The sequence below is a fragment of the Giraffa tippelskirchi genome, chromosome 1 (genome assembly GCF_054371585.1).
Source record: "Giraffa tippelskirchi isolate mGirTip1 chromosome 1, T2T-mGirTip1v1.2.pri, whole genome shotgun sequence".
Classification (NCBI taxonomy): domain Eukaryota; kingdom Metazoa; phylum Chordata; class Mammalia; order Artiodactyla; family Giraffidae; genus Giraffa; species Giraffa tippelskirchi.
In genome coordinates, this window is record NC_137275.1 from 118912986 (window position 1) to 118928493 (window position 15508).

General features: G+C 39.2%; 1 protein-coding gene and 1 long non-coding RNA gene across 4 annotated transcripts in view; one reads left to right on the plus strand and one right to left on the minus strand.

Moving 5' to 3' along the window:
• Nucleotides 1–15508, plus strand: part of PDE5A (phosphodiesterase 5A) — a 150131-nt gene that overhangs the window by 127139 nt on the left and 7484 nt on the right. For 2 of the 3 annotated variants that reach the window (XM_081493246.1, XM_081493256.1), the window contains exons 15-18: nt 2577–2664; nt 6288–6388; nt 8085–8162; nt 13282–13345. In XM_081493246.1, the coding sequence (XP_081349372.1) occupies nt 2577–2664; nt 6288–6388; nt 8085–8162; nt 13282–13345 (331 nt within the window). Of the gene's footprint in view, nt 1–2576; nt 2665–6287; nt 6389–8084; nt 8163–12575; nt 12780–13281; nt 13346–15508 lie in introns of all 3 variants that reach the window. The other variant, XM_081493237.1, reaches the window with a different exon arrangement.
• LOC145515838 (uncharacterized) overlaps nt 1–15508 on the minus strand; it is a 90273-nt gene that overhangs the window by 4762 nt on the left and 70003 nt on the right. The window contains exon 7 of the long non-coding RNA XR_014061044.1: nt 1136–1223. This is a non-coding gene — a long non-coding RNA (uncharacterized LOC145515838). The remainder of the gene's footprint in view (nt 1–1135; nt 1224–15508) is intronic.

Sequence of the window (15508 nt, forward strand, 5' to 3'; positions counted from 1 at the left end):
GTCTTCCCACTGTCCAGTGATCAGCACAGGATCTGACCCATGGTACAACTTACAGACTGGTTCCAACAGACTGGTTCCAAATAGGAAAAGGAGGACGTCAAGGCTGTATATTGTCACCCTGCTTATTTAACTTATATGCAGAGTCCATCATGAGAAACGCTGGGCTGGAGGAAGTACAAGCTGGAATCAAGATTGCCAGGAGAAATATCAATAACCTCAGATATGCAGATGACACCACCCTTATGGCAGAAAGTGAAGAAGAACGGAAGAGCCTCTTGATGAAAGTGAAAGAGCAGAGTGAAAAAGTTGGCTTAAAGCTCAACATTCAGAAAACTAAGATCATGGCATCCGGTCCCATCACTTTATGGCAGATAGATGGAGAAACAGTGGCTGACTTTATTTTTCTGGGCTCCAAAATCACTGCAGATGGTGACTGCAGCCATGAAATTAAAAGACACTTACTCCTTGGAAGGAAAGTTATGACCAATCTAGTCAGCATATTAAAAAGCAGAGACATTACTTTGTCAACAAAGGTCCATCTAGTCAAGGCTATGGTTTTTCCAGTGGTCATGTATGGATGTGAGAGTTGGACTATAAAGAAAGCTGAGCGCCAAAGAATTGATGCTTTTGAACTGTGGTGTTGGAGAAGATTCTTGAGAGTCCCTTGGACTGCAAGGAGATCCAACCAGTCCATCCTAAAGGAGATCAGTCCTGAATATTCATTGGAAGGACTGATGCTGAAGCTGAAACTCCAATACTTTGGCCACCTGATGCGAAGAGCTGACTCATTTGAAAAGACCCTGATGCTGGGAAAGACTGAGGGCGGGAGGAGAAGGGGATGACAGAGGATGAGATGGTTGGATGGCATCATCGACTCAATGGACATGGGTTTGGGTGGACTCCGGGAGTTGGTGATGGACAGGGAGGCCTGGGGTGCTGCGGTTCATGGGGTCGCAAAGAGTTGGACACGACTGAGTGACTGAACTGAACAACTTACTAGATATGAAAGGAGCAAAGAAGACAAGGCAGGGGTTACTTTGGGAGAAGGGTTACAATGACGACGAGACATGGCAGCTTGGGAGTCAGCAGTGTTGGTGGTGGTATGAGGACGAGATGAAATGATCCATTCTCTTACCTTTATTTTCATTTTACTGTTTTGTTTTCCCTTAAGCTGCTCTCACTCCTAGCTCATTTTTTCCTGCATCACCTTTCTTCAGTCATTTCTATCTTCAATAAATGAAATGCAAAGTAAAATAATGATTCATATAGTAGTATAAAGGAATAACCAATCAGTTGTATTATCTAACACTTATATGATGCTTTACAATACATAAACCCCTGTCCTCTAAATTTAAGAAACAGACTTTCAGGAACTATAACTTTTTCTACTGTTTTGAAAGAACAAATAGTGGAAATGGTACTTTATATTCCCACATGAAGGGTCATGAGAAATAGGAGATAGAGGACTCTGCTTATTGTGCTTCAGAACTTGATTTGTGACTGTTACACATAACGAACTGACTATAATATCCCCTCCTCACCCCTTTACTTAATACGGGCTTTCCAGGTGGCACCAGTGGTAAAGAACCTGCCTGCCAGTGCAGGAGATGTAAGACATGTGGGTTTGATCCCTGGGTCAGGAAGATCCCGAAGGAATCTTCAGGGAGGAAAGCAAATGGCAACCCACTCCAGTATTCTTGCCTGGAGAATCCCATGGACAGAGGACCCTGGCGGGCTACAGTCCATAGGGTCACAAAGATTTGGACACTACTGAAGTGACTGAGCACGCACACACCACTTGACCTGGCCAAATGGTCTCTACTGTTTTCCTCAAGTTCAGCATCGAGTCCTGCACTGAAATAAGCTGCATCCCACAGCGGGGCTTTTTAGCTGTCTAAAAAGCAGATTTTTCTTACAGATCTGCTTGTTTTAGATCATCCCATTGTCTTCCCATTGTCCAGTGATCAGCACAGGATCTGACCCATGGTACAACTTACTAGATATGAAAGGAGCAAAGAAAACAAGGCAGGAGTTGTCTCCTTCCTTCCTCCAGTTGGGGAGATGTGCACCCACTGTCCCCCTTTTCCTTGCTTCTCACCGCTCACAACTCTTATATGCACATGCACAGAGATGCTGACCTTCAGCCTTATTTCAGAACAAAGACTTATGTGGAAATTTATTTCAGGTTTTAAAGTAATTGCACTTTTGAAATTGTAGAGTATTGTTTGGTATAGCTGTTTCACAGTTTGGTTTTTTTTTTCATGTGTAGAGAAAGTAATGCTTTGTTCTTATTCCTTCTACTATTATTATTTTAATAAATATTAAAACCAATGAAATTGTTCGTACTTTGAATGGGGAGCAGTTACATTGATATTTGAAAACAATTTGACTCTTGACTTGTATTTCCCAGAGATGACCTCACTATTTCCAGCAGAAGGAGAGAAAACTGTTGGATTAATTTTTATGAAGTAGCCTCTTCTTCAGTTAACAAATAACAAGAAGAAATTGATAACTGGTATGTTGGGGAAATTGGTCATATTTTAAACTTTTTCTTTCTTCAACTAACTATGTTTCAGAAGTGAGCACCCACTCGCTCAGCTCTACTGCCATTCAATCATGGAGCATCATCATTTTGATCAGTGCCTGATGATCCTTAATAGTCCTGTAAGTACCTACTTTATGGTTGTGGACTTTCAAAAGAGAGTTTACAAATTCAGTTTTATTTTTAAGTTTTGGATTTATTCCCAGCATCATAAATTCTTGAGCATGCTTTATTCCTTTTTGGGTAAGAAAGGCAAAGCCAAAACATTTGAGATCTTCACAGCCTTACTTCTCTAGAAACCAAAACTGTCTTAATGCTGCCTGATAAGGGAAAACTGGTTCCTTACCTCAGTTTGGTTCTTCCAAATTAGAAACAAACAAAACTGGTATTTTATGGTTCTCTGTTAGTTCTGTTTTTGTCAAATGATGTGGTTTAACTGCTCTCCAATGTCTTTCACAAGCAATACCTTTTCCTCTTTTTATTGAAACTTCTGACCACTAATAAACATTTTTGTTAAGGAATAAAGTTATTCAACACTGGCTAATGAATATCAATGTAAGAAAGCATGTAATATGCTATGCCAGTCATATTTATGTTAAGGAAAATATTAAAATGATATACACCAAAATATTCACAATGGCTGTCTCTGTCTACTTAAGTTATTAGCTTTATTATTTTCTGATTCGGATTTGTTCATTATTCGCATTATCCACTGTATGCATATATTACCTTTATAATAAGAAAAAAAATGAAAGTTGTAGACTCTTATATTGAATAAGCACAACGCGTGGTATATAATCTTAAAGCAATTTTATCTCTATCTCTTTACATCTGCCCACTGGGTTCGTTCTTCCCTGAGCCCTGGAAAACTTAAGAGGCTTATGACTTTTGTGGTGACTCTTTTTAAGTAAAAGCTTTCTAGTTACTGCTTTACATCACAAAATACAGCATACAGTTTTCAAGTTAGAAACCAAAATGTTCAGTCCTGTGGAACAGTACAGATTTGGGACTTGATTTAAAGCTTCAGGTCCTCTTTTCTTGTCCTGGTTGGCCTCTTTCGTCCCTCCTTATGCTTCTTTTGACTCCTTCCTCACCCCCAAATCCCCACGTCCTGGAGAACAGGAAAGAAGAGGGCCCAGAACACTCTCAGCAGACTGGTACTCTTATGCCTGTCCCTCTCTCTGTGCCTCGTAGGTGTTTAAAACAGGTTCTTTTCTTATGAGTAAGTCCATGATCGTGGCCATGCGCCTTAACTGTGGGGCTTTTCCACTGACGTCCCCTTAATACGCACGGTCACCTCTCCAGTGTATCACCTTATGACTTCTTCCTCAGATCCTGGAACTCTGAGTAGTGACTTTCATCTCCTTTCTGCTAAGGTTCCTTGGCCCTCCTTGTGGTCCTCTTGAAAAAGACAGAACTTAAAGGGGCCTAATGCCTCCAAAACTCAGAAGAGGCAGGCCATCCTGAATGGGAGCACCTTTTCCTTCCTGCTCAATCAGACTCTCTAGCCAGTCTGGGTCTTGCCTTTTCAGTTTTCCAGATGGGAATCAGACATGAGTGCACTGTGGTCCCAACCCACCCATCCAACTCCAGGAGACACACAGTGACTGCAGGCTGCTCTCTCTTACTTGAGTGAAGGGGAATGCAGTCCTACCTCAGTGTGGGTGAAGGGATGAGAGTTATGTGGCCAGTTCTGGCACCTCCTTGTAAATTCTGCACATGCTGTAGTACAGACTGTCTGCTACAGATGTGCCTTTTAATAAGAATTAGTGTGTGACTGGGAGGTAGGGGGATGATATTGATAAAATGTACAAATTGTACTGTTTCATGCACAAGTTCTCTTGGGTTAGGTGTCAGAATTACAGGAGTTGAATTTCAGCCTTCAGCGAGAAAGGACGAAACGCTCTGCTTGGCTCCTGCACATGCAGCCCTTTCCCTTGTTTTAGGAGTACTGAAGTGGGCACTTGCCCCTGAGAGGCACTCCTTGCCCTGGACTGCGCTGGGCCGTGGAGGGGGGCTGCTCATCCTCCAGTGCCTCCCGTGATACAGCCCCACTGTCTCCGTGGTCCAGTTCTATCTGCACTGCCCCTGCACCTCCATAAACCAGCATTTCCATTCCGTTGTTTTTGTGCTTCTTTAATGTCCTCAGAGGCAGTTGCCAGACTTGTGAGCCTGGCCTGTCCAAGTTACCTTCAAATGTCCTAATTCTTGGTTTGTTTTGTGCTCTGGTTAAAAAGTTGCATAGGCTTTGAGTGGTCTCCCCCAGTACAGTTTTTTCCATATACCATGTTATTTTTAGTGTGTGGTTTTTCTGAACTGAGACTTGTCAGGAATGTCTATGTTGAATTATAGCAGAAACATATGTACCTTCATTGGAATTTGCTGTCTTTGCCCTTTAGCTCAAACTTCATTTTTAATATCCTATTTAGTTTTGAAGAAAATGTGCTTAACCTTTTTCTTAAAAAGCATATTGTACAGTACTCCTATCACACTGCTCTCTGTTACTAGATGACATAACTTACTATGTAATATATTATAACATAAAAGGAATCTTGCTGTATATATGGCTGGCCTCATATTATAAGACCCATCTCTACATTCTGTCTTTGTAAGCACCAATACATAAGAATTTATAGCTTTTGCTCTTGGAAGGGAAAATAAAAATATAATACCAAAAGACATTTCTACTTTAACATTTAACATAGTTTTATCTTAAATAAAAGTATCAGAAGCTATCTTCTGAACAGTACTGTTTTGTCCAGAATCTAAAGTGATTTAATATTTAAAAATAGTATTTCTTGTATAATCATAGATTATTAATTAGACGTATATCACAGTTTCGGCATCTAGTTATCCTCTAACCAATGTCTGATCCCAGCTCAACAGTTTTCTCTCTTCAGAGCAAATCCTTTGCCTCTACACCCTATTTCCAAGCTTCTGGGTTTTTTTTCTCAGCACTAAGGTTTAGGAAGCACATCTGACTCAATTTACAGATGTTGTTTTGAGTATAGTCTGAGTTACCCAAAGTATGTTTTACTTAGTTCAAGATCAGTGAGTCACTGTGCTTTAAATTACAGGCAAGAAATTTAAAAAATGGTTATGTAGCAAAAACTTTAGATAATTTGCACATGGATTAGCCATCTTTGAAATTCTCCTTATAGATATTTCAAACTCTTCCTTTCTTGAGGAAGCACACATCGCTCATGCCCACTACCCATCTATACTGCACATGTTCCTAAGAATAAAAACTATTCTCAATAAGAAGTTAAAAATATATAAATCTGCACCAGAAATGTTATTGGATTTGTTACAGAAGCCAGAGAAATGATTTTTAAAATAATCATTTACAGTTTCATCCCTCTGTTCTTCACATCTATTAATATAAATTTTGATTTTTCAAAGTTTTACTTGCTGTCAGACTTAGCAGGTAACTTGCCCAAAGGAAAAAGGTATATAGTCATTAATTTTTGGGCCTGGACTAAAGCCAAGAAGTAGAAGAGTTGGAAAAACATGCTTGCTTTGGTCAATGAACCATCATGAAGCTGTTTTCTTCTCAAATGACAAGGCGGTGAGGTGGGTGCTTCAAGGGGAAACATTACTTCGTGGTATTGACTTATGTAAGAAGGTGTCCTCTGTCTTCCTGAGTTCAGAATGTGTGTAAGAGATGTGACTTTATTTTCAGATTTTGTTCTTAGCAGCAGCGTCTCCAAGTGGAGTGCTTATGATGGTTTTCTTTTTTATAAAGGGCAATCAGATTCTCAGTGGCCTCTCCATTGAAGAATATAAGACCACACTGAAGATAATCAAGCAAGCTATTTTAGCTACAGACCTAGCACTGTACATAAAGTAAGTTTTAAGAAATATCTTGATGATTTTGGATGTGTTTGCACAGTTTCCAACTTTAAAAATCCCCATTGGGATATTTTTAGATTATAAGAACCAATGTCCTAGCAAAGCTGTTTATCAAACTATGGAGCAGTTTGTTAAAGGAAGCTAGGAAAGTCTACTTAATGCTAGAAATGAAAGAATACAGAATTATTTCTGATGTTTGTCTTTGAAGCTCTGCACAAAGCAGATAACCATCTCAAGGTCATTCTAAGCTTGGCTGGCCAATCTAAAGAATACAATAATGTCCTCTATAAGGGGCATCTGCTTTTCCTTCCGTCCCTCACTCCCCCAGTTTCTGACCATTTCACAGTCCCTTAAACTGTTATCCAAGCCCATGTGGGCAGGCAAAGGAGCTGAGTGCCAAACAAGTAAATCTTGTTTCTTTTTATTGGATTTTGGCAGAAGAAAAGTATTAATGTAGAACCTTATAATTAAGAAGTTAATGACTTAAGAATTAAAGTGTGCACTAGAGTGTATCAGTGATGTAGGTGTGTGTTTGCATGCTTAAACTTACTTTCTAAAAGGAAGGAACGATGTTGCTGCCTTTGGGCAGCCGTTTGTCTCCCACACAGAGACTGGGCTCTCTGCTGCATGTGTCGGGGTGAAGGCAGAGGGGCAGTCATGCTCACGGGATTTCCTGGGGGCAAGGGCCTCTCCCCAGCTGTACACAGATGCACATTGTGGTTTTAGCCACTCTTTTGAGAAGTAAAAACAAACAGAACACACACAAAACCACATACCAGATAGCCACTACTGTACATTTAAAAGTAACTTACGTCTAAAAGAGTCTGCTTCCTTGGACTTTGGAGCACTTTAATTAGGGTAAAAAAATATATTGTAAATTTCACCTCAAAACGACTGCAGGATAAAGACTGTCAAGTTACCAATAATTTGAAAAGTACCTAAAACCACAAAGACTTCCTGACCTTTCCAAGCCACATGGGTCTCCCCTCTGGATCCTTCTGAAACCTCTTTTCATCTTGGTGCTCAGTCACAGACAGGCAGTTTTGTTATGCAAGTTTCTCTTATGTGTGTCTTGTGACTTTGACTAGTTTAAATGTTATGAAAAGAACTCATGTCTCGCAGTTTTCCAAGATGCTTAACAATGTTGAGCACATGGAGGTATTCACTATACAATTAACAAATATTAGTTTATACTTGGTCTTTCTTTGCTTCAGAAGAACTTCACAACTTTATACTGACATATATTTTGGTGTAGAGTAAAAAATTATGTGAATGAGACATAAGAAATTAAATTGAAACCATAGAGATCTTGCACCATATGCAAAATTTCTTAAATCATTCTCAGCATCAGATTTTTAAGTCACATTGTTTCATTTTCTTAAATCATATTCAGGAATTGAAATTTCCATTACTTGTGACCTTAGTTAAAAGTGAGTTAAGATTTCATATTTCAACCAAAGAATATGGTAGAAGAGAGGAAAGTAAGGTATTCAAGATTTTTATATGATTCTTATATTGGATTATATATTCTGATTTATAAGAATATATGTAACAATATAAGATTCTTATATGAGAAAAACCATTAGAGATTATTTTCCCTGAAATTTTACTTGATGAGCCTTTGTTGACCAAAGGGATAAGAGCTTAGGGGACTCATTATAACTACCAAATATTTTTCTTTATTTTAAAGGAGACGAGGAGAATTTTTTGAACTTATAAGAAAAAATCAATTCAATTTGGAAGATCCTCATCAAAAGGAGTTGTTTTTGTAAGTAGGATTACTATCCTTAAAGCTCGTTTTGCTATCCAGTTAATTTTATTGCAATTATTTGTTACAATGTGATGATCTTAGAGGCTGTCAGAATTCTTACGAGTGTTATACAAAAGGCTAAATATGAATATTTACTTGAAAAGAAATGCATTTGCAATTCAGAAGAATAAATTACTCATTTTTGTCCTAGAAGGACCTTTAAATGTGGTAGAGTATCATACAAGGCTGTATGGTTCCCTTGTTCACACTCACAATTCTTTTGAATGGAAGATCTGAAAATAGCATCCTGAAGATTGTTGGAGCAAGAACATGACTGTGAAGTGTTTACTTCTCTTATGTGATGGCAGAGCAGCAGTCAAACCTTCAGATCAGCTGGTTGCTCAGTTGTGTCCGACTCTTTGTGACCCCATGGACTGCAGCATGCCAGGCTTCCCTGTCCTTCACCAACTCCCGGAGCTTGTTCAAACTCATGTCCATCGAGTCAGTGATGCCATCCAACCATCTCATCCTCTGTCATCCCCTTCTCTTCCTGCCTTCAATCCTTCCCAGCACAGGGTCTTTTCCAATAAGTCAATTGTTCACATCAGGTGGCCAACGTATTGGACTTTCAGCTTCAACATCAGTCCTTCCAATGAGCACTCAGGACTGATCTTCTTTAGGATGGACCTTTAGGTTGGATCTCCTTGCAGTCCAAGGGACTCTCAAGAGTCTTCTCCAACACCACAGTTCAAAAGCATCAATTCTTCGGCACTCAGCCTTCTTTATAGTCCAACTCTCACATCCATACATGACTACTGGAAAAAAAAACATAGCTTTGACTAAATGGACTTTTGTCAGCAAAGTAATATCTCTGCTTTTTAATATGCTATATAGGTTTGTCATAGTTTTTCTTCCAAGGAGCAAACGTCTTTTAATTTCATGGCTGCAATCACCATCCGCAGTGATTTTGGAGCCCAGGAAAATAAAGTCTTTCACTGTTTCCATTGTTTCCCCATCTATTTGCCATGAAGTGACAGGACTGAATGCCATGATCTTCATTTTTGAATGTTGAGTTTTAAGCCAGCTTTTTAACTCTCCTCTTTGATCTTCATCAAGATGCTCTTTAGTTCCTCTTTACTTTCTGTCATTAGGGTGGTGTCATCTGCTTACCTGAGGTTATTGGTCTTTCACCCAGCAATCTTGGTTCCAGCTTGTACTTTATCCAGCCCAGCATTTCACACGATGTACTCTGCATATAAGTTAAATAAGTAGGGTTGCAATATACAGCCTTGACATACTCCCTTCCCAATTTGGAACCAGTCTGTTGTTCCATGTCCCTTTTTAACTGTTGCTTCTGGACCTCCATACAGGTTTCTCAGGAGGCAGGTAGGTGGTATGGTATTCCCATCTCTTGAAGAATTTTCCACAGTTTGTTGTGATCACACAGTCAAAGGCTTGAGCAGAATACCTTAGCAGTCAATGAAGCAGAAGCAGGTGTTTTTCCAGAATTCTCTTGTTTTTTCTTTGACCCAACAGATGTTGGCAATTTGATCTCTGGTTCCTCTGCCTTTTCTAAATCCAGCTTGAACATCTGGAAGTTCTCAGTTCACATACTGTTGAAGCCTGGCTTGGAGAATTTTAAGCACTACTTTGCTAGTGTGTGAGATGAGTGCAATTGTGCAGTAGTTTGAACATTCTTTGGCATTGCCTTTCTTTGGGATTGGAATGAAAACTGACATTTTCCAGTCCTGTGGCCACTGCTGAGATTTCCAAATTTGTTGGCATACTGAGTGCAATACTTTCACAGCATCATATTTTGGGATTTGAAATAGCTCAACTGGAATTCCATCACCTCCACTAGCTTTGTTCATAGTGATGCTTCCTAAGGCCCACCTGACTTCACACTTCAGGATGTCTGTCTCTGGGTGAATGATCACACTGTTGTGGTTATCTGGGTCATTAAGATCTTTTTTTGTATAATTCTTCTCTGTAATCTTGCTACCTCTTCTTAATATCTTCTGCTTCTGTTAGGTCCATACCGTTTCTGTCCTTTATTGAGCCCATCTTTGCATGAAATGTTCCCTTGGTATCTCTGATTTTCTTGAAGAGATCTCTAGTCTTTCCCATTCTGTTGTTTGCCTCTATTTCTTTGCGTTGATCGCTGAGGAAGGCTTATCTCTCCTTGCTATTCTTTGGAACTCTGCATTCACATGGGAGTATCTTTCCTTTTCTCCTTTGCTTTTCGCTTCTCTTCTTTTCACAGCTATTTGTAAGGCCTCCTCAGACAGGCATTTTGCTTCTTTGCATTTCTTTTCCATGGGGATGGTCTTGATCCCTGTCTCCTGTACAATGTCATGAACCTCCGTCCGTAGTTCATCAGACACTCTGTCTATCAGATCTAGTCCCTTTAATCTATTTGTCACTTCCACTGTATAATCATAAGGGATTTGATTTAGGTCATACCTGAATGGTCTAGTGGTTTTCCCTACTTTCTTCAATTTAAGTCTGAATTTGGCAATAAGGAGTTCATGATCTGAGCCACAGTCCGCTCCCAGTCTTGTTTTTGCTGACTGTATAGAGCTTCTCCATCTTTGGCTGCAAAGAATATAATCAATCTGATTTCGGTGTTGTCCATCTGGTGGTGTCGATGTGTAGAGTCTTCTCTTGTGTTGTTGGAAGAGGGTGTTTGCTATGACCAGTGCATTCTTTTGGCAAAACTCTATTAGCCTCTGCCCTGCTTCATTCTTTACTCCAAGGCCAAATTTGCCTGCTACTCCAGGTGGTTCTTGACTTCCTACTTTTGCATTCCAGTCCCCTATAATGAAAAGGACATCTTTTTTGGGTGTTAGTTCTAAAAGGTCTTGTAGGTCTTCATAGAACTGTTCAACTTCAGCTTCTTCAGCGTTACTAGTTGGGGCATAGACTTGGATTACTGTGATATTGAATGGTTTGCCTTAGAAACGAACAGAGATCATTCTGTCATTTTTGAGATCCAAGGACTGCATTTTGGACTCTTTTGTTGACCATGATGGCTACTCCATTTCTTCTAAGGGATTCCTGCCCACAGTAGTAGATATAATTGTCATCTGAGTTAAATTCACCCATTCCAGTCCATTTTAGTTCGCTGATTCCTAGAATGTCGACATTCACTCTTGCCATCTCCTGTTTGACCACTTCCAATTTGCCTTGATTCATGGACTTAACATTCCAGGTTCCTATGCAATATTGCTCTTCACAGCATCGGACCTTGCTTCTATCACTAGTCGCATCCACAACTGGGTATTCTTTTTGGTTTGGCTCCATCCCTTCAGTCTTTCCGGAGTTATTTCTCCACTGATCTCCAGGAGCATATTGGGCACCTACCGACTAGGGGAGTTCCTCTTTCAGTATCCTATCATTTTGCCTTTTCATACTGTTCATGGGGTTCTCAAGGCAAGAATACTGAAGTGGTTTGCCATTCCCTTCTCCAGTGGGCCACATTCTGTCAGAAAGAATTAGCCTTTGCCCTGCTTCATTTTGTACTCCAAGGCCAAACTTGCTTGTTACTCCAGATATCCTGTGACTCCCCACTTTTGCATTCCAGCCCCCTGTGATGAAAGGACAGCTTTTTTGGTGTTAGTTGTAGAGTCAGAGCTTCGGGGCTCTGTTTTTCCTCACCTGTTTCCCTGTCCCTCCCTCCCATCCTGTGCTATTACTATCACTGCCTTTTCCATGACAAGAACTAGACCAATAAAAAAGAACTAACTGTGAATAATAAAGACAGAAGTAGTAATAAGACTGAGGATAGTGCTCTACTACAATTTTATAACTAACATTTCTTTAGACAGATAGATATCACTTCACATGCAAACAAATACACAAATAAGGAAACATACAAATGTCCAGCTGTCTGTTCTGAACAGTCACGCTTCATGTAAGAGCCTCAACATGTTTTTTAGAGTAGTGCCTTAGAAAAGTATACACACACTCCTGCAATCCGTGACCAGTTTTTCCCAATAATAAAAATGGAATCCAACCTCGATTCCAAGTCTGTGCCACCATTTTCACTGGTATACTCTCCTAACTTCTGACCTCTTGCAGTGAAGCACTCAGTACACCTAGCGCTCAGGCTGCCTCTTCCACTCTTCACTGTCCAGATTGTAGTGAAGCTTATCCAGACACTGCATGGTCTTCTTTGGGGGAGACAGTTTGCATTGGCAAGCATTATTGATATCCTTCATGATTAAACATTTCTCTGGTGTACTCTTTACCTGCAATAAGAGTTTGTATAAGAGAGTCTGAGGCCAGAAACCATTTTCTTCATAGCCTAATATGGTTAGGGATGATGTACTTTTATTTAGATTGTCCCTAGAGGTACAAGTGATACAGTCCTTTACCTTAAGTGTTTCTATATATGACAGAGATGACCTTTTTGCCTATGTCTTCAAACAGATTGAAAGAATTAGATGGCAGGTATTTAGACCTGACGTGGAAAAACACTACACTAAAGAGAAACCATTTTCATACAATAGTTACAGTATTGAGTTCTAGAGCACCTTGTCACAGACTCCAGAGTCCAACATGGTTTTCAGCTTCTCTAACAAGAGCAGGAGTCAAGAGCACCACATCCTTTCACTTCTCTCTTCTCTCCAGCAGGTACTGTTCAATAATTTAAAGACTTTTCACATAGGAGCCACCACGTGTGCTGAGTGAATTAGGATGACTCATCACAGTTCTTGCTGTCACAGGGGTTTTATCAATAGGATAGCTGATGATGTTTAACAGTTAATTATTAGTAATCAACGTGTTTTCACAATACTGTCACTGAGAATGGAAGGCCAAAGTAAAAAATAATAATAGCAGGCAAGTTTTTGCTCAGAGGTTAGTAATTTCTCTCCTGCTAATCTGGAGATACAACAAGGCAGTTTGAGGGCAAATTCCAGTAGCTCACTGGGTAACCAAAACAACTGATGCTGTGATACCATTGTATCAGTTCTGTTCTATATAAATTCTATTTCTGTTTCTTTAGTCTTTGTAAACTGCCATCTCTGTGGTTTATGGGGTTTTGATTTAACTTTTTATCAGTAATTAACTATTTACTAGGGTTTATAGTCACATAAAGGTAAACAGGAGTATTGGACCTCTTTTTCTTTAACAGAGCGATGCTGATGACAGCTTGTGATCTTTCTGCAATTACAAAACCCTGGCCTATTCAACAACGGGTATGTTGTTTAGTGATGAAAAAGTAGTAATTAAAAAGTCAAAGTAGGTGATGATTTGAAAGAATAGCATTGAAACGTATATTACCATATGTGAAATAGATCACCAGTCCAGGTTCAATGCCTGAGACAGGGCGCTCAGGGCTAATGCACTGGGATGACCCTGAGGGATGGGATGGGGAGGGAAGAAGGAGGGAGGGTCAGGACGGGGAACACATGTACACTCATGGCTGATTCATGTCAATGTATGGCAAAAACCACTACAATATTGTAAAGTAGTTAGCCTCCAATTAAAATAAATAAATAATTTTTTTTAAAGTCAAACTATGAAAAACCTTTACTCTTAAACGTAGCTTTTAAAGTATTTGGGAAACTTTTAATCTAAATTTTAAGTAGTATTAAAAGCAAATAATTAGACATAAACACTTTTCTTTTTCAGAAGACTTGTTACCACTTAATAATATTTGTAAGACCTATTAAGAAAGAGAGCATATATATTAACACAGCAAAAACCTAGCTGTTGATAAAGTTTAATTCCAGTACTGTTTCTAGCTCAGTTTTTTTTTTTAAGCACATCCCTTGATTAGTCTTAATAATTAGAAGATGCAAACTCCATTTTCTTATGGTTAGCCTATTAGGCTGTACTTCAACTCTAAATAGGCATTAACAAGTAGAACTTAAACATTTCTGGTGCTCATAAATATAGGACATGTTGATATAAGATATCCAGAAGGTTCTGATTAGAGCCAGTGGTCAGGGGGCTAGAAATATATCGTCTCTCTAAATAAGTAACTGCCATAACATTGTGCTGAGGCATAAAGGCCCTAGGCTAAATATAAGGGGGGTCGAGGGTAGGTATACATGCAATGATGTGTATATTGTGTTTGTTTTTTGAGACTGCATTTTCAATCCTAAATGTACTACCTGAGATTATTGACAGTTGCTGTTGGTCACGACTATGGGGCATACATAGTCTTGGAGCCCAGGAATAACAGGCTCATCTCATGAACCACGTGCTGACAAAACAGTATCAGGAGTGCACTCTCCAGGTGCCAAAGCTGACATGCCATAAGCACTTAAGAAATGCCTCTACAGACCTTCCTGCTCCATAATAAATAAGACTGTATGCCTATTTCAAAACAGGAAAGAGAATGGAAGACGAAAGAATTTCTTTCTTTCTTTCTCTTTCTTTTGAATCAAACTCTGAAAACATACAGCAGTGAAGCTGGGGTCCAGATAAAAAGCAGCAGTATAAAGCCTCTGTAATTAAACAGTTTGGAATTGGTATCAGACCCATGGAACACAATAGAACACTGAAAATTTCATAGAACATTTACATGATTAAGATAGCATTTCAAATAACTGGGAAAAAGACAGACTTTACTAAATAATGTTAAGATAGTTTTCCCATCTTCCATAGCCAGATGGCAAAAGATGAAACTGGATCTATTCTGCATACTTAAATTCCAAATGGGGCATAGAGCTCAGTGTAGAGAATTAAACCATACAAGTACTAAGTAAAAACATTTGTGGATTCTTTTATAACTGAGGAGTGAGGAAACTTTCCTAATTATGGCTCCACATGCAGAAACAATAAAGACTGACAAATTTGATTACATGAAAATAAAAAATTAAGAAAACTTTTTTGCATGACAAAGACACAATAAGCAAAAACAGACAATGAGGAACAGGTAAAAATATTTGCAACTTTTATCTGATAGTTAATATCCATAATATCAAAGAACTTCTTAAACAAAAAGAAAACAGCTAACAATCCTACTGAAAAATGGACCAAGCTTTGAACAAAAAGTTGATAGAGAAAGAAACGTGAATGGCTCTTACTCATTTGAAAAGGTCTCAGAACCTCAATCACAAGGAAAGATGCAAATTAAAACTGTACTGACACAAAAGAACTTGTACAGAATCTCGTAACAGCATTATTCCTAATAGTCAGAAACTAGAAACCATCCATATGTCCCTCAACAGGAGAGTGGATAAATGTATTACAGTACACTACCTCACACAGTGCAGCTCTGCTCAGCAGCGGAAAGGAGCTGACACTGATACAGGCAACAGCATGGATAAGTCTCACCAACAGTATATCTCGAGTAAAAGAACACAGACACTGATGTCACGTGTCACTGGTGTCACGTTCTAGAATCACTG